The sequence below is a fragment of the Rhincodon typus genome, chromosome 5 (genome assembly GCF_021869965.1).
Source record: "Rhincodon typus isolate 14 chromosome 5, sRhiTyp1.1, whole genome shotgun sequence".
NCBI classification, from domain to species: Eukaryota; Metazoa; Chordata; class Chondrichthyes; order Orectolobiformes; family Rhincodontidae; genus Rhincodon; species Rhincodon typus.
The window spans coordinates 75,602,361-75,626,676 of NC_063336.1; the positions used below are offsets into that span (position 1 = coordinate 75,602,361).

Consider the following 24,316-nt stretch of genomic DNA (forward strand, 5'->3'; position numbering starts at 1 on the left):
GGTGCAACTTTTGTTCAAGTTATTCATTGAATTCCCTTGATTTAAATTTATTAATTTATTTTATTTCACTTATTTTTCTAATCTATATCCGGACACCCAGATAATATTCTGGGGACCAGGGTTCGAATCTCACCACGGCAGATGGTGGAATTTGAATTCAATAAATATCTGGAATTAAAAGTCTAACAATGAGCATGAATCCATTGTCAATTGTTGGAAAAACCCATCTCATTCACTAATGCCATTTAGGAAGGGAAATTGCCATCCTTACCTGGTCTGGCCTCCATGTGACTCCAAATCCACAGCAATGTGGTTGACTCTTAACTGCCCTCTAGGCAATTAGGGATGGGCAATAAATGCTGCCTAGCCAGTAATGTCCTCCTTCCAATCAATGAAAAGAGAAAATAAAATCTGTTACGCGCCTCTGAAGCAGGTGAGACTTGAACCCAGGCTTTTTGATCCAGGGGTAGGGACTCTGGCCCTGTTGTGGCACAGTGACTAAGGTGCTACTACACACCTGTGGTGCAGTTGGGACTTGAACCAGGGTCTCCTACCATGTGCCACATGAGGGCCCCTCCATTTCCTTGATTTAAATTTTTTATTAGCTTATTTTTCCAATCAACCTTTAAGAAATGTTACACATCTCTGGAGCAGATGGGACTTGAACCTAGGTCTCTTGGGGTAGGGAGAGTACTACTACACCACAACAGGGCCCTTCAATTTCCTTGATTTATCATCAGCAATTTGATTCAAGACACCTGCCAAAGGTTATTCAGTTGTTTAAAGGTGTACAAAATGATCAGAGGTATAGATAGAGTAGACAGCCAGAGACTTTTTCCTAGGGTGGAGGTAGCTTTTACGAGGGGACATAGTTTTAAAGTGAAAGGAGGTAGATATCGGGGAGATGTCAGAGGTAGGTTCTTTACTCAGAGAGTGGTCGAGGTGTGGAATGCATTGCCGGAGAGGGTAGTGGAGTCAGCCTCATTAGGGGCATTTAAGCAGCTATTAGATAGGCATATGGATGATAGTACAAGGTAGCGGTGGAGGTTAGATAGACCTTAGGTTTAGTGTAAAAGTTCGGCACAGCATCGTGGGCCAAAGGGCCTGTACTGTGTTGTACTGTTCTATGTTCTATATTCTATAAATGTCTCTTAGATAGGTATCATTTCCAACAAGTTGGCTAGTTCTTGCATACCTGTGATTTTCTTCTTTCAATATTGTTTGTATATGCCATTGCAATAATGTTATCTAGTTGCATAACAACATGTATACGACCAATTGGTGTACAAAGATTTATAGAGTACCTGAAGTGGCCTTCAATTCTGAGTAATTAATTTTCAGTTCTTTCTGCTTGTGCTTTCCCCAATGTGTGTGTACCATTAATTGCATCCCATGCCGTGCAGGAAACAACATTTTTGTGTCCCCCTCATCACTATTATGAACTGCAGTTTGATATTGTCAAGCTTAATAAGTTAGCCCGAGTTAGATCATTGAGAGCTGGAGGGGAAAGAATAATTTTTATCAAAATACCCTTTGGAAAAAAAACAAAGCCTATGTTTTTGATTCCTTAACAGTATCTTGTAATGCAATGGCCCATTTTTTAACACTAAGAAGGGTGGTATTAATTTGCCAATGAAAAGAGATAACATATTCTATTGGTGATGAATTTAAGGCCAACAAACCTTTGCAGACAAAGCACATTTCCTTAGATTTTGTTTCAATGAGACTGATTGATTGACTTATATTGTGGAGGAGTGCAGTATAAATCATAGAAAAATACCAGAAAAAATCACTAGGCAAAGAGGACAAGGCAAGCAGCACAAGAATCCCGTGGCCATTCCTCTGAAAAAACAGGTGTACCACTTTGGAACAGCCAAATTCCTGGCACCGACAGTTGGCTCTGCTGCACAGGGTAGGAACAAAAAATGTGGAAATCCAATAGTCTTAGGGGATTCAATTGTAAAGGGAATAGATAGAGATGTTTCACTGCCTTCCTAATGCTAGGGTCAAGGGTGCTGCAAGACTTTGAAGGAGGATGGTGAACAGCCAGTTGTTGTGGTATACATTGGTACCAACAACATTGGTTAGTAACAAGGGTAAGGTCCTAAAGGAGGAATGTAAGGAGTTAGGAAACCAGCTGAAAAGTAGGACTCAAAGGTCGTGATCTCAGAAATACTGCCAATATCACATGCTAGTCAGTAGAAATAGCAGGATACATTGGATGAAAATGTGACTAAAGAGAAGGAGGGTTTCAGATTATTGGGGCATTGTGACTAGTTCTGGGAGAGGTGGGACCAGTACAATCTGGAAGGTTACACTTTGGCAAGGCTGAGACTGATGTGGGGGAGGGTTTGAATTAAATTGACAGAAGGATTGAAACCTATGTAAGGAGCCTGAGGAAGGGGAATCAAGGACAAGAACAAAAGACAGAAAGGGAAATAAGAGAAGTGATAAGAAGAGGAATCAAAGGCCAGAATCAAACAAGACCACACTAAAAAAAAATATAATGGGAATGATACAAACAACATTAAAAAGGCAAGCCTTGAGGCTTTGTGCTTCAATGCACAGAGCATTCAGAATAAAGCGGATGAATTAATCACGCAAGTAGATGTAAACGGGTATGATATAGCTGGTATTATGGACACATGGCTGGAGGGTAACCAGGGAGGAGAACTGAACATCTAGAAAGTACTCAGTATTTAGGAAGGACAGACAAAAAGGAAAAGGTGATGGAGTTAATGAGGTTATAAACACAATATTGCGGAAAGATATTAGCTCAGGCAATATTGAATCTGTGTGGGTAGAATGGAGAAAAACATTACGAGTAGAATATAGGACACCAAACTGTAGTGGTGATGTTAGGAATGGCATTAAACAGGAAATCGGAGATGCAGTGGGAAAGGAACATCTGTAATCATGTGCAACTTTAATCTGAATATAGATTGGGAACATCAAATTAATCACAATACCATAGAGGAAGATGGTTTTTTGGACCAATACATTGAGGAACTAGCTAGAGAACAGGCCATCTTAGACTGGATATTATGCAATAAGAAAGGAATTATTAGTAATATCGTATGAGAGACCCCTTGGGGTAAGCGACTGTAATAATATAGAATTCTTCATTAAGTTGGAAAATGAGGCAGTTGATTCTGAGACTAGGGTCCAGAATTTTCGTAAGGGAAACTACAAAGATATGAGTCATGAGTTGGCCATGATGGATTGGGAAATCTTACTGAAAAGATTTACAGTGGTAGTGGCAAACATTCAAAGAACAAATGGGTATACTACAAAAGTTGTTTATTCATGACTGATGCAAGACTGCAAAAAGAACAGTGGCCAAACCAGAGCTAATGAGGGAAGTTAGAGATTGTATTAGGTGCAATTAAAGAGGCATACAAATTGGCAAGAAGAAACAATAGACTTGAGGATTGGGAACATTTGAGAAGTCAACAAAGAAGGACCAAGGGGTTGATTAGGAAGGGGCAAATAGAGTATGAGAGTAAACTTGCAGGAAACATAAGAACGTACTGCATAAATTTCTATAGGTTTATAAAGAGAAATAGGGGGATATTATGGATAACAAGGTGTAGAGCTGGATGAACACAGCAGGCCAAGCAGCATCAGAGGAGCAGGAAGGCTGACGTTTCGGGCCTAGACCCTTCTTCAGAAATGGGGGAGGGGAAGGGGGTTCTGAAATAAATAGGGAGAGAGGGGGAGGAGAAGATAAGTGGAGAGGAGACAGACAGGTCAAAGAGGCGGGGATGGAGCCAGTAGAGGTGAGTGTAGGTGGGGAGGTAGGAAGGAGATGGGTCAGTCCAGGGAGGACGGACAGGTCAAGGGGGCAGGATGAGGTTAGTAGGTAGGAGATGAGGGTGGGGCTTGGAGTGGGAGGAGGGGATAGGTGGGAGGAAGGACAGGTTAGGGAGGCGGGGACAAGCTGGGCTGGTTTTGGGATGCGGTAGGGGGAGGGGAGATTTTGAAGCTTGTGAAGTCCACATTGATACCATTGGGCTGCAGGGTTCCCAAGTGGAATATGAGTTGCTGTTCCTGCAAGCTTCGGGTGGCATCGTTGTGGCACTGCAGGAGGCCCAGGATGGACATGTCGTCTGAGGAATGGGAGGGGGAGTTGAAATGGTTCGCGACTGGGAGGTGCAGTTGTTTATTGCGGACCGAGCGTAGGTGTTCTGCAAAGCGGTCCCCAAGCCTCCTCTTTGTTTCCCCGATGTAGAGGAGGCCACAACGGGAACAGCAGATGCAGTATACCATGTTAGCAGATGTGCAGGTGAACATCTGCTTGATGTGGAAAGTCTTCTTGGGGCCTAGGATGGGGGTGAGGGGAGAGGTGTAGGGGCAGGTGTAGCACTTCCTGCGGTTGCAGGGAAAAGTGCCGGTTGTGGTGGGGCTGGAGGGGAGTGTGGAGCGGACAAGGGAGTCCCGGAGAGAGTGGTCCCTCTGGAAAGCAGATGAGGGTGGGGAGGGAAAAATGTCTTTGGTGGTGGGGTCGGATTGCAGATGGCGGAAGTGTCGGAGGATGATGCGTTGGATCCGGAGGTTGGTGGGGTGGTACGTGAGGACGAGGGGGATTCTGTTTTAGTTGTTATTGCGGGGAGGGGGTGTGAGGGATGAGTTGCGGGAAATGCGGGAGACACGGTCGAGGGTGTTCTGGACCACTGAGGGGGGGGAAGTTGCGGTCCTTGAAAAATGAGGACGTGTGAGATGTATGGGAGTGGAATGCCTCATCCTGGGAGCAGATGCGGCAGAGGCGAAGGAATTGGGAATAGGGGATAGCATTTTTGCAGGAAGGTGGGTGGGAGGAGGTGTATTCTAGGTAGCTGTGGGAGTCGTTGGGCTTGAAATGGATATCGGTTTCTAGGTGGTTGCCAGAGATGGAGACAGAGGTGTCCAGGAAGGAGAGAGAGGTGTTGGAGATGGTCCAGGTGAACTTAAGGTTGGGGTGGAAGGTGTTGGTGAAGTGGATGAACTGTTCGAGCTCCTCGTCATCAGTGTAACGGAGGAAGAGGTGGAGTTTAGGGCCAGGGTAGGTACGGAAGAGGGATTGTTCCACGTAACGTACGAAGAGGCAGGCATATCTTGGGCCCATGCGGGTACCCATGGCCACCCCCTTTGTCTGTAGGAAACGTGAGGAATTGAAAGAGAAGTTGTTGAGGGTGAGGACGAGTTAGGCTAAGCGGATGAGGGTGTCAGTGGAGGGGGACTGGTCGGGCCTGTGGGACAGGAAGAAGCGGAGGGCCTTTAGGCCATCTGTATGGGGAATGCACGTGTATAGGGACTGGATGTCCATGGTAAAGATGAGGTGTTGGGGACCAGGGAATTGGAAGTTCTGGAGGAGGTGGAGGGCGTGGGTGGTGTCACGGACGTAGGTAGGGAATTCCTGGACCAAGGAGGAGAAAATGGAGTCGAGATAGGTGGAGATAAGTTCGGTTGGGCAGGAGCAGGCGGAGACAATGGGTCGACCAGGGAAACAAAAAAATGTCTGATGAACTAAATTCGTACTTGGCTTTTGTCTTCACAAAGGAGGGCACAGAAAATGTACCAGAGATGATAGGGAATATAGGGTTTAATGAAAGAAAGGAACTTAAGCCAACCTACATTAGTAGAGAAATGGTGTTGGGGAAATTGATGGGATTGAAGGATTGAAAAGTCCCCAGTGCCTGATAACCTACATCCCAGAGTTCTTAAGGAAATGGCCCTAAAAGTAGTGGATGTAATGATGTTCATCTTCCAAGATTCTTTAGACTCTGAAACTATGGATTAGAGGGTATCTAATGTAAACCCACTATTTGGAAAACAGGGAATTCTAGGCCTGGTGTTCTTGCTATAGACGGAGAGCAGCGAAGGTTTACCAAATTGATTCCTGGGATGGCAGGACTGACGTATGAGGAAAGATTTAGTCGGTTAGGGTTGAATTTTCTGGAGTTGAGAAGAATGATGAGGGATCTCATAGAAACCTATAAAATTTTAACAGGTCTAGACAGTTTAGATGTGGGAACGACGTTCTTGATGATGGGGAAGTTCAGAACAAGAGATCATAATTCAAGAATAAGCAGCAAAACCTTTAGGACTGAGATGAAAAGTTTCTTCACCCAGAGAATGGTGAGCCTGTGGAATTGACTGCCACAGAAAGTCGTTGAGGCCAAAACATTGTGCTTTCAAGGAGGTAGATATAGCTCTTGCGGTTAAAGGGATCATGAGATATGGGGAGAGGATGAGATTATGATATTGAGCTCAAAGAATGGCAGAGCAGCTTCGAGGGATCAAATGACCTACTCCTGCTCCTATCTTCTTGATTCTATGCTAAAACCAAGATCAGACAGTACTTAGTTTCCCTGACTGTATCCATTGCTCCCTGCTTCATTTTAGCAGCCATTAAGATGACATCTATATCTACCACTACAGTTTGACATTTGCTTGTCATAGTTGCAAATGGTGGCTTCAACAACTTTGTGAAAACATATGATCCTGAAGTCAACTCGTTTGCTAATGCTGTAAACTGCCATAATGCCCCTTTCCATGCGGATTTTATTTATTTTCCATGCTGATGTGCAGTTTCCATGGTATAGCATACATCTCTGAGGCCATAAAGCAGTCCTTGGTGAGGAATTGCACAGCAACATCTAATGTGTCAATTTTAAAGTAAGTGTATGGGTTTGTTCAGATTTGATCTAGATTCTTAGGATTTGCTGCCTGTTTCTGCTGTGTATAATTACTTGAGACAGTCTCTCCATGTGCAGACATAGTCTTTTCAATCACGCTTTTATCAAAGTCTATAAGTTTCCTCATAGCTTTAATTTCTTTGCTGTTCGTAGCAGTAGAAAAACTAATTTGACTGTATCAATACGTTCAAATTCCAGTTCATGTGAAGAAATAATGTTTAAGGTAGTTTGATCTGATGCTGTGGCTTCCCAAACATTTTTATTGTTGCTTAGGCAACGTCCAGTATTTCAGTTGTGAGATGCATAAATACAGGATAATTCTGTCTCAGCTAGTATCTGTCTGACAGCTGACATGTGGCAAGTACTTTCCATATTTGAGCCTTGGGAGTCTCTGTCATTGTCCAGGCTTGTCCTACAGATATTGTGAGGGGTTGAAGTAGCACTTGATCCTAAAATAGAGTCGAGGTACTTTTCTCGTGCATGTTTCTGACGAGGAAAAGGCCTGCTTTACACTGTCTACCAAGGGGCTGCAATGTGCATTGTAGTGTGGTTTAAACCAGGTGCAGTTTCTTAGCACACTTGCTGGTTTTTGTTCCTTGTTCCTTGTTCATTACCTTCACGGTCTTATAGAAATCATTTCTAATCTGCTACTTGTCTTCACACAAATTTAACAATTTGTATATTGTTAAAGTATGTATACATAAAATAGCATAACTCAATCATTTAATTCATTAAAACTCATTAATGATGGCAGGACAGATGAATGTGTCAAGGCAGCTGTATCTGGGAACTCCTGGTTACCATTGTGGCCCAGGGCAAATACTTCAACAGTAAGTGTTCAAATGTGCAGCTTTGGCTCAGAGTTAATGACTGGAGGCTGAGCTACACATGTTTTGTTGCACCAGGGAAGGGGAAAGTTACCTAGATTTTCATATCAAGTGGCAGTCACTCCTCTTGGGATAAGGACTTCTGATTTGTGATCTTTCTGATTTTTAGTGGTCAGAGACATTTTGAACACCTTGCAGCTCTACCAACCAGAGAGCTGTTGTCAGGCAGAATTCCCTTGACTCAAAGATATCAACTTTTTCACTCCTAGTGTAGTGCGTGTGTGGAATGAGCTACCAGAGGAAATGGTGGAGGCAGGTACAATTACCACATTTAAAAGGGGCATCTGGATGGGTATATGATAGGAACGGTTTGGAGGGATAAGGACCAAATGCTGGCAAATGGGACTAGATGAAAAAGTGGGTGTAAATGTGAGGTGAGGGAAGTAGAGGGACCAGAGAGCAGGTGTGTCAGACTCTGCAATTGTCCAATTGGTTTCAGGTTCTCTCAGCCTGTGTGAATGAGAACAAGAGCTGCAGTGTGGATAAAGAAACTGACCATGATATGGTGGTAAGTGCACCCATTCAAGTTTGGGAGCAACAAGGAATGTAGTCATAGATGGTATAGTGAAGGAGATTGGCACTATTCTCTTCAGAAAAGAACAGAAGTCCAGATATTGTGTGACCTGCCCATTGCCAGAGTTTGTGACATCTGCTGAGGGCTGGAAAGAGTTTGCAGTAGGAGGGCTAGGAAGCAATGGTTGTGATCCATAGAAGGGAAGCCAAAGACATGGGTAGAATTGGAAAGAGATTCTACATGAGGAGCTAGGCATTATTTCAAAAGTCACAATCTCTCGATTATTATCTGAGCTGCGTGCATGTTGCATAGGTTACAAAACTTAACAGGAATTCATAGAATCCCTACAGTGTAGAAACAGGCCATTCGGCCCAACAGGTCCACACCGCCCCTCCGAAGAGCATCCCACCCAGATCCATTCCCCTAATTTCCCATGTCTAACCCACCTAACCTAAAACATCCCTGGGCACTATGGGCAATTTAGCATGGCCAATCCACCTAGCCTGCACATCTTCGGACTGTGGGAGGAAACTGGAGCACCCGGAGGAAACCCACGCAGACACGGGGAGAATGTGCAAACTCCACACAGTCGCCCCAGACTGGAATCGAACCTGGGTCCCTGGCGCTGTGAGGCAGCAGTGCTAACCACTGGGCCACCGTGCTGTTTCCCCTGGCTTGAAGACTGATTTGGGAGAAGTGGATTCTGGTTCATGAGCCACTGGCACCATTACTGGAGAAGTGGGCCAATATCATGAAGAATATCTGTGGCCTACACTTGTACCATACCGGGGCCATTGTTCATGCAAACTGCGCTTGAGGGAAGGAGAAGAGCTTTCAAATGACTTTTTAGGGCAAGGGATTAAAAGTCGAAATGCGTGGTATATCAGAGTAGAGATAAGGTCAAAGAAGAAAATAGTAATACTAATAGTAATAGTAACATAGTCAGAAAATAAGTGACAGAGGAAAAATAGCCATGGGTATGCTGGCAAGTCCCACCTTCTCCAGAGTTATGTATTAACATCTCTGAACAGGTTGATTAGAAAATACCTAGAGCAGCAATCGAGGCTAGCTGTTACAAAGCTCCAAAAGAGCAAAATTCTTGACTCTTACATTGGAAAATGAGTTGTATTTAGTATAAAATAAATAAATTGATAGTGTAAGGTGAAGTAAATAAATGTAATCCAAGAGCCAGTACGTCAACATTGCTACAGGATCTGCTGTAACAAGTAAGTTCTATTACTCAGAGTATTGTGTGCTATGACAGGATTGATTAATTAATTATTAATGGGCAGCACGGTGGCTCAGTGGTTAGCACTGCTGCCTCACAGCACCAGGGACCTGGGTTCGATTCCACCCTCCAGTGACTGTCTGTGTGGAGTTTGCACATTCTCCCTTTGCCTGCGTGGCTTTTTTCCGGGTGCTCCGATTTCCTCCCACAGTCCAAAGATGTGCAGGCAAGGTGGATTGGCCATGCTAAATTGTCCATAGTGTCCAGGGATGTGTAGATTAGGGGGGTGGGTCTGGGTGGGATGCCCTGTGGGTCGGTGTGGACTTGTTGGGCCGAAGGGCCTGTTTCCACACTGAAGGGATTCTATGATTCTATGACCTCAGATATAGGTACCCCAATGCAGACACTGGTCACATGTCCTCTTTCTGTACTGTATTAATTCTATGATTCTGTAGGACTGAGCATAATAGATTGAATTGTACATCCAGTTTGGAAAGGAAAAAAACTGAGTCTAAGACTGGTTAAGATTTAAATCTAAATAAAGGCAACTATGTGGACTTGAAAACTGATGTATTTGAAATGAACTAGCTTACAAGGCTAGGGGATAGATGAGTAAAGCTGCAGCAGCAGAGATGTGAAGGGATATTTCAGAATACTCAATAATTATATTCCTACTATGGAGAAAAATTCTAAAGGGAGGGCCCACCATTTCCGGCTAACTAAAGAAGTTATGGAAAGCGTCAGTCATAAGTAAAAGGCATGTGTAAGGGCAGCATGCAGCACAGTGGTTAGCACTGTTTTCTGAGTTGATGCCTGGAAGGAGTTGGTTGTCTTATGATGATAGGTTAGACAGACTGGACTTGTTTCCAATGGTGTGTAGAAGATTATTAATAGAAGTGTATATGTTCCTGAATGGTGGATGTGAAATGGATCAGTCCAGAACCAGTGGGCACTTGAGGGAGTGAATAACAAACAAAGGCTATTGGGGTAACTCTGCATTGCAAATCCACAGTCCAATCAACTGAACTAATCAGTCTATAGTAGGTGTGAATGTGCAATTTGAAACACAGACAGATCAACTGTGATTTTGTTTTTGGTAGAGCAGTATCATAGAACATAGAACAGTACAGCACTGTACAGGCCCTTCACTTTTACCCTAATCCTAAGGTCTATCTAACCTCCACCCCAACCCTATACTATCGTCCATATGCCTATCTAATAGCCGCTTAAATGCCCCTAATGTGGCTGATTCCATGCACCGACCACTCTCTGAGTAAAGAACCTACCTCTGACGTCTCCCCTACATCTACCTCCACTCACTTTAAAACTAAGGCCCCTCGTATTAGCTACCTCCACCCTAGGAAAAAGTCTCTGGCTGTCCACCCTATCTATACCTCTGATCATTTTATACACCTCTATCAAGTCACCTCTCATCCTTCGTCGTTCTAAAGAGAAAAGCCCGAGCTCTCTCAACCTTTCCTCATAAGACCTTTCCTCCATTCCAGGCAACATCCTAGTAAATCTCCTCTGCACCTTTTCCAACGCCTCCACATCTTTCCTGTAATGAGGCAACCAGAACTGGACACAATACTCCAGATGTGGCCGAACCAGGCTTTGTATAGCTGGAGCATAACTTCACGGCTCTTGAACTCAATCCCTGTATTAATGAAAGCTAACACACCATATGCCTTCTTAACAACTCTATCCACCTGGGTGGCAGCTTTCAGGGAACTGTGAACGTGAACTCCAAGATCCCTCTGCTCCTCCACACTGCCAAGAATCTTTCCGTTAACCCTGTATTATGCTTTCAAGTTTGTCCTTCCAAAATGAATCACCTCACACTTTTCAGGGTTAAACTCCATCTGCCACTTCTCAGCCCAGCTCTGCATCCTATCAATGTCACTTTGTAACCTAGAACAGCCCTCTGCACTGTCCACAATGCAACCCACCTTTGTATCGTCCGCGAACTTGCTAATCCACCCTTCCACTCCTTCATCCAAATCATTTACAAAAATCACAAAGAGGACCCAGAACACATCCTTGTGGTACACCACTCGTAACTGAGCACCATGTTAAATATTTTCCATCCACTACCACCCTTTGTCTTCTAAGGGTCAGCCAATTCTGAATCCAATCTGCCATATTTCCCCCTATCCCATGCCTCCTTACCTTCTGCATGAGCCTACCATGGGGAACCTTATCAAACACCTTACTTAAATCCATGTATACCAAATGCACTGCTCTACCTTCATTCACGTGTTTGGTCACCTCTTCAAAGAATTCAATAAGGTTTGTGAGGCATGATCTACCCCTCACAAATCCATGCTGACTATCATGAATCAAACTGTGCCTTTCCAAGTGATCATAAATCCTATCTCTCGGAGCCCTTTCCACTAATTTGCCCACCACTGATGTAAGACTAACTGGCCTGTAATTTCAGGGGTTATCCCTGTTCCCTTTTTTGAACAAGGGAATGATGTTTGCCTCTCTCCAATCTTCCAGCACTATACCCGTGGACAGTGAGGACAAAAAGATAATCGCCTAAGGCCCTGCGATCTCTTCCCTCGCTTCCCATAGAATCCTTGGATAAATCCCATCAGGCCCAGGGCACTTATCTGTCTTCAACTTCCTCAAAATTCCTAGCACATCTTCATTACTAACATCCACCTCCTCTTGCCTACCAGCCTGTTTCACACTGTCCTCCTCTACAACTAGGTCCCTCTCCATTGTGAATACTGAAGAAAAGTATTCATTAAGGACCTCTCCTATCTCTTCAGGCTCCATGCACAAATTCACTTTACAATCCTTGATCGGCCCTACCCTTTCTGTGGTCATTCTCTTATTCCTCACTTACGTGTAAAAAGCCTTGGAGTTTTCCTTGATCCTATCTGCCAAGGTTTTCTCGTGCCCCCTTATAGCTCTTTCTTCAGCTCCTTCCTGGATAACTTGTTTCCTAAACCTTACATAAGCACCCTTCTTCCTCTTAACCAGTTGTTTGACCTCTATCAAAGGGCCAGATGTTCCACTTCCTCTATTTTGTATGTTTGTATATTAACACAACAAGGTTTTTACAGTAGACCTGACTCTGCATGCATAAGTGGGATCTTGAATCATTTTGATAATCACTGTTACAAAATGACAGCAGATTTAATTTAAGCCTCCTGTATCCCATTCTCTGTTTTGGAAGTGGGAACAGATTCTTCACCATTTGCTGAAAACTAGCTGCTGCACAATCCAGGAATATTTAGATTGATGGCTAGGACATTGCAATCATGCCACCATGCCAATTTGATGCAGCAAATGATAATTTTGGATTCTTTCATTATTCGTATATGTTTTTTATAAGAAGCAGTATAACATAGAACTGTACAGTACAGGAATGAGCCCTTCGGCCCACGATGTTGTGCCAAACATGACGCCAAATGAAACTAATCCCTTCTGCCTGTCATTGGTTCATATCCTCCCAAACCTTAGATATTCAAGAGCTTATCTAAAAGTCACTTAAAAGCCCCTATTGTATCTGTCCCCACCACCATCCCTGGCAGTCATTCCAGACTCCAACCACTCCTGTGTAAAACACTTGCCCCTCACGTTTTCTTTGAACTTTCCCCCTGTAAGCTGAAATGCATGCCTGCTGGTAGTAGATGTTTCAACTCTGGGAAAAGGATTCTGACCAGCAATCCTATCTATGCATCTCATAATTGTACAGACTTCTATCAAGTCTCCCCTCAGCCTGCACTGCTCAAGAGAAAAGAGAAGAACCTAAGTTTTTCCAGCCTCTCCTCATTGGTCATACCCTTTAGTGCAGGCAGCATCCTGGTAAACTGTTCTGCACCCTCTCCAAAGCCTCTACGTCCTTCCTGTAGTATGGCGTCCAGAACTGAATTGAGTACTTTAAATGTGGCCTAACCAAAGTCTTATAAAGCTGCAACATGACATCCTGACTCTTGACCTCAATTCCCCAAACACTGAAGGCAAGCATGCCATATGCCTTCTTTACCATCTTATCTACTTGTATGGTTACTTTCAGAGAGCTATGGACTTGAACCCCAAAATCCTTCTGTACATCAATGCTGTTCAGAGTCCTGCCATTAACTGCATACTTTTCCTTAACATTTGATCTCTAAAAGTGCAGCACCTCACACTTAACCCATTTTAAACTCTATCTGCCATTTCTCCGCCCATATCTGCAACTGATCTATATCCTGCTGTATCCTACACTGTCCACAACTCCACTGATCTTTGTATCGTCTGAAAACTTACTAACCCATGCATCTACATTTTCATCTGACTGTGCCTAATTAGGCCATGCATTTCCAAATGTGTACAAATCCTATCCCTAAGAATTCTCTCCAATAGCTTCCCAATCACTGATGTGAGACTCGTTCTGTGATTTCCTGGATTATCCCTATTTCCCTTCCTGAACAGACGAACAACATGAGCTACTCGCCAGTTCTCCAGGACCTCGCCAGTGGCTGGCAAGGATACAAAGATCTTCGTCAGGCCCCAGCAATCTCCTCTCTTGCCTCTCTCAATAACCTGGGATAGATACCATCGGTCCCTGGGAACCACTCCATGTTAATGCTCTTCAAGAGGTCCAACACCACCTCTTTCTTTGAGACAAAGAAACTGCAGATGCTGGAATCCAAGGCAGACAAACATGAGGCTGGAAGAACACAGCAAACCAGGCAGCATCTGAAGGAAAGCAGAAGTCAATGTTTTGGGTATTACTCTTCTTCAGAATTGGATGTGGGGGTAGAGGGAGCTGCAGATAAAGAGAGTGGGGAGAAGGCAGTAGTGGAATGGTGGTGATAGGTGGACACCGGTGTCCACCTATCACTATCATTCCGCTAACCCCCTCCCCATCTTTACCTGCAACTCTCCCTACCCCACATCCAGCCCTGAAGAAGGGTAATACCTGAAACGTTGACTTCTTGTAGGAGTGAGCATAAATCCCTGCCATTTAGATTACTGGACCGAAACCCCTGGATTTTTAATAGAACTTTAAAACAAAAGGAAACTGGGCTGTGCTGTGGAATACACAATCACGGACAGCTGTTTGGAACTGTGGTTAAGTTAGAAATCCTATTCATGCCTTAGCCCTAAAGGAACAATGAACCAATCCTAAGACAATAACTTCAGACATCTTGGAGATGGTAAGAACTGCAGATGCTGGAGTCAGAGATAACACAGTGTGGAGCTGGAGGAACACAGCAGGCCAGGCAGCATCAGAGGAGCAGGAAAGTTGACGTTTTGGGTCGGGACACTTCATCAGAAAAATTGACATCATGACATGTTCAGATATTTTGGACTCTTCAGAGATACCAAGGCGTTCAATGTCAATTAATATTCAGTTGCAGAAATACTGGACATTCCATTTAATCAAAACACATTTTCACCTATTCTAAACTATCAGGAAGCCAATTCACCACAAAGGGGACAACACAAACATAATGGATAACAGATTCGCAAGGTGATAACGGAGCACAGCGTATAATTCTAGCCCTGTTCTGGGGGAGAAAAAAATAGTCATCCCTGCAGCTACCAACAGAACAGGGATCCCCTACAGCTACTCTCCCCGAGAACTATCTGCACAGCTATCTCCCTGAAACTTACTGACACAGGGCTGCTCCGTACTAGGGGAACCGCAGATCTGACGACCTCCAAAACCCGCCGACATGAGTGACAAGGCCCTCAGGCACTTCCTAATGTGAAAACCAGCTGTCAAAACCACCACAAAATAAGAAAACCCAAGTTCTCAAACCAGACTGAAGGCCTACACTGTCCAAAGTCTTCAGTGAAGCACCTGCTACAGCAAGTGGGATGGCCAGCTGTATTTCAAAATCATGTTATTCCCAGCGGTGAACCTTTTTCCTCGAGACCCAAAGTACCCAACCTAGTTAGCAGGAACAGGAAGGTGAGTTGGTGGCAGTGTGGGGCACTCCAAGGTCAGGAAGTCTGATTAAAGTGTCTGTGTTTAAACTGCTGTTTAGTTTCTAATAGTAATTAGCCTCTGTTAAGTCAACAACTAATAGTGTCAGTTCCACTTTTTTGAATTTTTGCCTTCTTATCCCTTGTAATTTACTCACCTTTGTGTTATTTCCCTGTTTATTACTTTTGCCTTTTTATTTCTTGTGATATACTCACCTTTACATTTAATTAACGCAGAAATTCTTTGCCCTGAAACACCTGTCTACTGCCTTCTTCACTTCACGTTCCTAAGTTAAGTCCAGTGTCAGAACCAGGCACCTGGTGGGTGATCCAGGCTGCCTGAGAGTTCCAGCAGGGTTACTGATTGCACAGACCAGAACTCCTTATACTTCTCCTCCAGATGCTACCTGGCTTGCTGTGTTCTTCCAGCTCTACACCTTGTTATCTCAGATTCTCCAGCATCTGCAGTTCCTGCTATCTTTGCAGAAAGATAAATTGTCAATATTTCAAGACAATTATGTTTCTGCAGGATAATTAATATTTTATTTTCTTTAGATGCTTTTATTAGCTGAATAGGTCACTCTACATTAATTGAAATATTGTATATTTTTGGCTTGTTTACTGTCTGCTAAAATGAACAGTTACATGGAGTAATTTGTAACTGAATCATTGAATCCCTATAGTGTGGAAACAGGCCCCTCGGCCCAACAAGTCTACACCGAACCTCTCAGCATCCCACCCAGACCCATCCCCCAATAAACCACCTAATCTACACATCCCTGTGGGTAATTTAGCATGGCCAATTCACCTAACCTGCACAACTTTTGGACTGTGGGAGGAAACCAGAGCACCCGCAGGAAACCCACGCAGACACATGGAGAATGTGCAAACTCTACACAGACCATCGCCCAAGGCTAGAATCAAACCCGAGTCCCTGGCACTGTGAGGCAGCAGTGCTAACCACTGAGCCACTGTGCCACCCCTACTGCAGTAAATTTGCTTTTAAAACTACAGCGGAAATTGAAATAAAGACTGCTGTTCCTAGCTAATATATTTATTGTTATGTATTTTGTTTGCAGATGGTTTGGCTGCCTTGTCTTTCTCAATAAGCACCTTAACCTTGATTGGTATGCTAGCAGTAATAACTTACACAGTAAGTATAAGTGACTGTGACTTGCTGCCTCTTTATTTAATTTTATTTGATGCCTTGAGTTTGCAGAGATGGTATGAGGTACCATTCAGGTCAAGGTTTAGGATTAGGACAGGTCAATAAAAGGCCTGGAGGATGACTGAGGGTGGTACTATTTGGCATTTAGTTGACATGAAGAGTTTCCAGAACAATCCTGAATTTTTAAAACAAAATCAATACAGACTATGTTTCGCGACTCCTCTGAAATCCGTGAACAATGAGTCATGGTGAAGCTGACCTGACTTCCCAAAAATTGTAGTGGTGCGAGTAAGATATTCACCCCCACAATAGAATGGGGTAGGTCAGAAGTAGCAAGTACAGCCTTACTAATGCATCCTTATCCAGCAGCAGCAAAAATAGGGAGTGCTGGGAATGGCGAAACCGCTGCCATTTTTTAAATGGCTTCTGGAGTCCTTCATAAAAATCTAGTCCTCCAAAGGAGGATTTGTTTGCTTAGCTAATTAAAGGATCACCTGCCATCAAATGCATACCTCCTTCCAAGATGCAGGCAAAGCCAAGATGCGATATCTTTTGTTTACAGCTGCAAAGTTGTGGTCACTTTGCTTTGCGTGCATGAAATGAGATAAATATGAGCAATTATCTTGCTGCCATTTCTGTATTTAGTTATCTGTAATGTGTAATTGGAATTGTGAACATCAAGCTCCTGCCCATGTGTGTATTTAACAAGAAAGGTGAGGTTTCTTTCTATTGTTCAATGCATGTTGCAAAGAATGCAACTTTTGAAGGAATTGTTTGTCATGCTTAGTCATCAGTGAGGTATATTTAAGTCTGGATGATCTTCAGGAATATATGCTATCTCGCAATTCATTCATTTACGAGAATTTCAAATCTGCTTGACTCATTTGCAAGCAGTCCATAATGGTAAAGTCTTAAAGACTCTGAACATAGGTTTCTCACTGACTCCTGTTCTTTCACATTTTTCCATTTTTCAACTATGGAAAACTTTTAGTTGATATAACCAAAAATGTAACACACTTTTAATTAAAAGGTGATCTGCAGCATATCAAATTATATGGCCAGTTTGCATCAAAGTTCACTTTTACCTTCCAAGTGAGGAACATCCCACATGGAAAACGAGGAAAACTCTTAGGGTCTGATTTTTCAGAACATAATTTCCACACCTGCTAGTCCCTGTTTATCCATAAGATATATGGGCAGATTTAGACCATCAGCCCATCGCATCTGCTCTGCCATTTGATCATGGCTGATAAGTTTCTGAACCCCATTTTCCGACTTTCTCCCTGTAATCTTTGATCCCCTTGCTAACCAAAAACCTATCTAACTATGTCTTAAATACACTCAAGGACTTGGCCTCCACAGCCTTCTGCGGCAGTCAGTTCTGAGGATTCACCACCATGTGGCTGAAGAAATTCCTCCTTATCTCAGTTCTAAAGGGTTGCCCCTTCGAACTGAAGCTGTGGCATCAGGTCATAGTCTCACCTACTGGTGGAAACATCTTCTCCACTCCACTCTATCCAGGCCTGTTAGTATTCTGTAAGTTTCAATGAGATTCCCCCTCATCCTTCTAAATTCCATCAAGTACAGATCTAGAGTCCTCAGCCGGTCCTCGTACGACATGTTCTTCAATCCCAGGAGCAGTATTGTGAACCTCCTTCTCCACCTTCTCAGACCTTCTCCAACACCAGCACATCCTTCTTTCTCAAAAACTGATGACCATATTCTAAATGTACTCTAACAGAGCGTGTTATACAGCCTCAGCAGTACTCTACTGCTTGTGTATTCTCGTCTTCTTGAAAAGAATGCTAACATCGTATTTGCCTTCCTAACTACCTACTGAACCTGCAAGTTAACCTTAAGAGGATCCTGAACTAGGACTCCAAGTCCCTTTGTTCTTCACATTTCCGAAAGCCTTTCCCCATTGTATTTCATCATATTGTATTTCTTTGCCCATTCTCCTTGCCTATCCAAGTCCTTCTGCAGCCATCCCACATCTTCAGCACTATCTGTCCCTCCTATCTTTGTGTGGATCTACAGACTTAGCAACAATGCCCTCAATTCCTTCATCCAGATCTTCAATGTGTAACATGAACAATTGTGGTCCCAGTACTGACCCCTACAGAACTACACTAATCACCAACTGCCATCTTCAAAGAGACCCCTTCATCCCCACTTTGTGCCTTGTGTTGGTCAGCCAATCCTCTGTCCATGCCAGTACCTTTCCCCTAACACCATGACCTCTTATCTTACTTAATGGCTCTGTGCGGTACCTTGTCAAAGACCTTCTGGAAATTCAAATAGATCACATCCACTATGGAATGTTGTTATTTTCCTATCTGCATACACATTCTTATCTTGGTTGTGAAATGATCAAGTGTAACATGCAACATTTGTTAGAATGGCAAAAAATTTATGTAACCAAACTATTCTTTGACCGCTCTGATATACATTGGAATTTAGGAATTTGGAGTGGGAGTAGGCAAATCAGCCCTTCAAGCCACTCTGCCATTTAACATGATCACGGCTGATCTTATCCTGGTGTCAACTGAGTTCTCTTGCCTGCTCCTCATAGCCTCTTATCTTGCTTTTCATCAGAAACATATCTGTTTCTTTTTTGAATGTGTTGATCGATTTTGCCTCTACTGCACTGTGAGGCAATGAGTTTCACAGATTCACAATCCTCTGACGGAAGTAGTTTCTCCTCATCTCAGCTTTGAACCTACCTCCTCTCCCTCCATACCTATAACCGCTTGTTTGAGCGTGCCCCACGAGGAGGAACATCTGTTCAACGTCCCCCTTATCAATCCCCTTTAGCATTTTCTATACCTTAATCAGATTCTAATGCAATCTTCTGAACTCCAGTGAGTTCAGGGTCAAGCTATTCAGCCCTTTTATCCCTGGAATCAATCTGGTGAACCTCGTCTGAACTACCTCCAGTGCCACCAACTCTTTCCTCAAGTAAGGAGACCAAAATTGGACTTAATACTCCAGATGTGGTTCCACCGATGCCTTATATAATTGTAACAGCACTTTTTAACTTTATAATCCAGCCCTTTTGCAGTAAATGCCAGGATTCTGTTTGCCTTTCTTATTATATGCTGTACCTGCATATCCATTCTCTGCAATTCATGCACAGCGATGTCCAGATCTCTCTGCACTGATGCATATTGAATCTGCTTCCATTTAAATAATAATTTGCCCTTTTATATCCAGCCAAATGAACAACCTCACACTTATCTGCATTAAACTCCATTTGCCAGATTCTGGTCCATTCTTTAGCCTATCAGTATCCATCTGTGAACTTTTTATCCCCTCATCACAGCCTGTTTTCCCACCTATTTTAGTATCATCTGCGAAGTTTGCTATGTTACACTCTTTCCCTGCTTGCAGATCGTTTATATAGATTGTAAATAGTTGAGCTGTGAGAACTGAACTCTTTGACACCCAACTAGCTCCAGTTTGCGATTCAGTGAAGGACCCATTTATCCAAACCCTCTGCTTTCTGTCATTCAGCTAGTCTCTATCCAAGCCAATACTCTACCTTTAAACCCTGGGATCTCACCTTTTATGTGGCACCTTGTCAAACGCCTTCTGGATGTCTTAGTCAAGGCAGCATGTTATTTATTCAAAGCAGTTTTATTTTGCAATAATGAGTAACCAGCATTTATACTACTCTTCACTAAACCAAGTCTAATGTGGGGCTTCAGAATTAAGGTGCATGTTATTCTTGATTTTTAATTAAGATGATCTGTAATGCAAAAGTCTTAAATGCCTACAAAGTCTTGTGTATAACTTCTAAAATCAGAAGTTTGCATAGTAGTAATATATTTTATGTATGTCAATTGAAGTAGAATGTTATTTTGCTTTACAGGTTTTGTCAAAATTTTGTCCAATATGTTCCTTTACTACTTAATGTTCATTAAAATATGATTCGTCATTATCTACTGAAGAACCATATGTAAGGAATGCTGCATGCAGGGCTGCAAAAATGCTTTTAACAATATTGCCTCTTCAAATGACTAGGTTTTCCAGGGAAGATGAGGCTCTTTATAAAAGTACATGAGCTATTTATTTTTTAAAAGGAAGTCCATGTCTGATACTCATTTTTATGAGCTAATTTTTCCAATTGAGCAGACCTATGTTTGCTTCCCCCCCACTTCCTGTATTGAGCAGAGATGAGAGTTTCCTTTCAGTAATAATCAAACATCTTTAAGGTGAAGTGATTTCTAATGATTATGAAATCTTTTAGTGATGATTTAAATAGGTTTTAAGCTGTGATTTAAAGGAAAAGAGAGAAGAGATGGTTGTTGATAAGGGACTTCCAGAGTTTTGGTCAATGTAGCTGAAGAGCCAACTGTTAATACTGGAGCCTGGGAAGTGGTGGATGCACACGAGGCCAGAGAATGGAGTGTAGAAATCTCAGAATTGCATTTGCTTTGTAGCTTCACGAGTTCTGTAACTCAGCATGCAATTCAAACTGAAGTAACTATAATGCTGCTGAAATATACCTCACTCAGGCAGCTTGTTGCATATCAGAATCAAAAAATCTTCTCACAAAGCAAATACCTTTAAAAAATGTGTTGGTGACTTCTTTAATCAATTATTGTATATATTCAAGGTGAGTTGAGTGTAAAATAACTTAGTGACTGATTGTTAGATAATTGTGTTGGCTCATTTTTCATATAATGGTGTGAATGTATATCTGACTAAACTGACACAGATAGTTTATCTTTAGTGCCAGCTTTCAACAAACATCTATTTAACATTGAGAGTTGGAATAATTGTAGATATGGGACACCAATCATTCCATCCCTACATGTCGATAATTAACCATAAACAGTTAATGTACTTCCCTTATAAACGGGCTGTTAGGATTTCTGTGGTTCTTTTGGCTCAGAGAAAACAACAGGTAAAGCTTTCATTTAAAACTCTTAAGTTCGAACCTTTTAAATGAAAAGATTTAAGCGAAATTTCATAACCTCAAATGGGATCGACAGTACTATATGTGTCAGTACAAATAATAAATGATAAATTCAGAGTTCCATATTAACCAAAGGTACATTTAAATTTGTAACAGTCTTTTAAAAAATGTTATTTACCGTATTTGAAAGCCAGATTGTTTTTTTTTTATGTTTATCTCTGGTTGCTACTTCTCTAATAAAACCTAGTTGTCCCACCAGGTTCAATATGTCAGACAGAGTTTGCTTCTTTATGTAGTGATAGTTTAAATTCTGAATGTTGTTACATCTCTTAACATAGACAATGGAAAATCAGATTTTGGAGAAAGGGAGGAATCACAGCGTGATCACTGGGGCCCGTACTTGAAGAATGGGCCTGTCTCTTGGCTGCGTAGCATGACAGGGGATGGTATCAGAGAAGCGGAATTGAACTGGTCAAGAGTTCCAAGGCTGGAAAGCGTAAATTGTAATGTGATTAGGGGAGGGTTAGAGGAGGAATAGGAGACTACAAAGGTTGGAAGGGGATAGTGGCATGAATTAGGATGCAGTGGTAGGGAGGTGGAGTGTGGAAAAAGTAAGAAAGCTTCAGATGTTACATAGAAACAAGGAGCAGGATTAGGCCATTCAGCCCTTTAAGCCTTCTCCATGATTCAGTATGATTATGGCTCATCCTCTATCTCAATGTCAAGTTCCAGATGTATTCCTATACCCAAAAGTGTTAAAATTTAATGAATTATCTATGTATTTCTTGAATATATTCAGTGACTTGGCTTCAACAGTATTCTGTAGCAGAGAACTACACGTGCTCAGTAAATTTTAAGTGAGGAAACCTTTCCTCATCTCCATCCTAAATTGCTTATTTCTTATCCAGACATTCTGTCCCCTGGTTCTAGACACCCTAACCAGGGAAAAATTTCTCCCTGCATCTAGTCTTTCCAGCCCTCTAAATTGGCTTAGTAAACCACTCGGTTCGAGTGCAGCTAGGGATGGGCAAAAAGTGCAGGCCAGCCAGTGATGTCCACATCCCACATGTGAATTAAAAGAAAGCCTGTTTTATAATAGGCTCCAGCAATTCCCCACTGCTGATGTTAGGCTAACTGATCTGTCATTCTTTTCTTCCTCTCTTTTTAAATAGTGTGGTTACATTTACTGCCTTCAATCTGTAGGAACTGCTCCAAAGTTGATAGAATTTTGGAAGATGGCCATCAATGCATCCAGTATACTCCGATGCCACTTGCTTTAGTATTCTAGGATGTAGATTATCAGGCTGTAGTGATGTGTCATCCTTTAATCCCATTAATTTCTCCAACACCATTTTCTTACCAAAACTGATTTCTTTCAATTCAGTCCTCTCACCAAACACTTGATTCTGTAATGTTTCTGGGAGGTTATTTGTGCTCTCAGTTGTGGAGACAGAACCAAAGTGTGATCAGTTTCTCTGCAGTTATTTTGTTTCCTATTATATCTGTCTCCTCGTTGGATCTAATACTAATCTATTTTGTAAGCCATAGTTGAACCACCTTTCCTATTTTGTTTTTGCACCAGACAAGAATGAATAATTGTTGCAATTCATGTTATGGGAAAAAACATAGGGATGATGAAGGTATTGTTGGGGGAATAGAGAGAGGGGTGTGAGGAGGAGGAGGGAGAAAGCTGTAGATGTCAGAGAAGGCAAAATCAAGGGCCAGGATTCTCTCCCTGGCCGTGTTGGAAAGTCAACAAGTGTGCTATAAAACCTCATGTATTTTTTGCAATTGCTCATCTGGGAATAGTTTGAATTCAGTGTTAGCATTATAGTAAATATAAAATATTGAATGATGTGCTGCATTGCCCTGTAAACAAAAACACCTTCTCTGTTGTAATACAAAAGTTCTAAAAAGATTTATAATCACTAGGTAGTTACTTCACTATCTGCTTTACCGTAAGCAAGAGGTATTTCAGGCTTCAACTGGAATTCTATTAAGAATTTGAAAACATTTTACTTTGGCCTATGAGATCAAGTTCAAAGAACCAGACGACCAGGATCAGTGAGCGGCAAAAATAACCTCTCTATTGTACATTCACAGCAGCACGAAGAAAGGCGAAATAGAATCCCAAAATCATAACTCAAAAGCAGCTGTTTTATACAGAATTCAAGCATACATTAACATTCTAACACTTGAGTGTTAAGCAGTAGATATTGTTTAAAAAAAACTTTTGCAGGAAATCAGAGATGGTTTAAACATGTGCTAAATGTTAGTAGTTATTGTTGAGGGTTAATGGTTATTTTAATGAGATTAGAGTGTCTGTCTAGTTTGTTGCATAATTCAAAAGGTGTTAATCTTGTTATTTTCAAGGTTAGAATTTTAAAGTTAGAAAAAGGCATCTTGTGTTTTTTAAATAAATTTTTAAATAAAAGTCTGAGTTCCTAATATATTTGTTTGTCTGTGGTTTTTATTTACTATCGCTTGTTTAGTTAGTTTCATGTTTGCGTCAATCTGTGGGTTCTATTTACTATCATTCATTCATTCATTCGGTTTCGTGGTCACACCTGTTGTAATAGTGCTGTCAGTTCCGTTCATTCATTCATTCATTCAAGGTCGCGCGGGTCTGGAAATAGCACTGTTAGTTTTGTTAGTAGGTTAAAGGTTGCTTACATATACTGCATGGCGTTTGTTAGTTTTATTAGTGGGGTAAAGTTTTATATACATGTTGAATAAAAACTTGGGACAAGTACCTGGTTACATAATATACACGAAAAGTCTGCAGGGAAGTAACATTTTACTTTAAAGGAAGAGGGCTAATCCGATTATCACCTTTGACCGATACTTGGAGCTACTCTAGCTAGAGGGAGAAGATAAATGGCTTGGTAATAGCACCTATTCACAGACAACAAGGTGCAGGGCTGGATGAACACAGCAGGCCAAGCAGCATCATAGGAGCAGAGAGGCTGACGTTTCGGGCCTAGACCCTT

The 24,316-nt window shown here is 42.2% G+C and overlaps 1 protein-coding gene across 4 annotated transcripts in view; it reads left to right on the top strand.

Moving 5' to 3' along the window:
* Window positions 1-24,316, top strand: part of lmbrd1 (LMBR1 domain containing 1) — a 260,769-nt gene that overhangs the window by 81,330 nt on the left and 155,123 nt on the right. For all 4 annotated transcript variants that reach the window (XR_007262077.1, XM_048596598.1, XM_048596599.1 and 1 more), the window contains one exon: window positions 16,317-16,390. Coding sequence is in view for 3 of the 4 variants with exons in the window: in XM_048596598.1 (XP_048452555.1) it covers window positions 16,317-16,390 (74 nt within the window). In the remaining variant the exon portion in view is untranslated. The remainder of the gene's footprint in view (window positions 1-16,316; window positions 16,391-24,316) is intronic.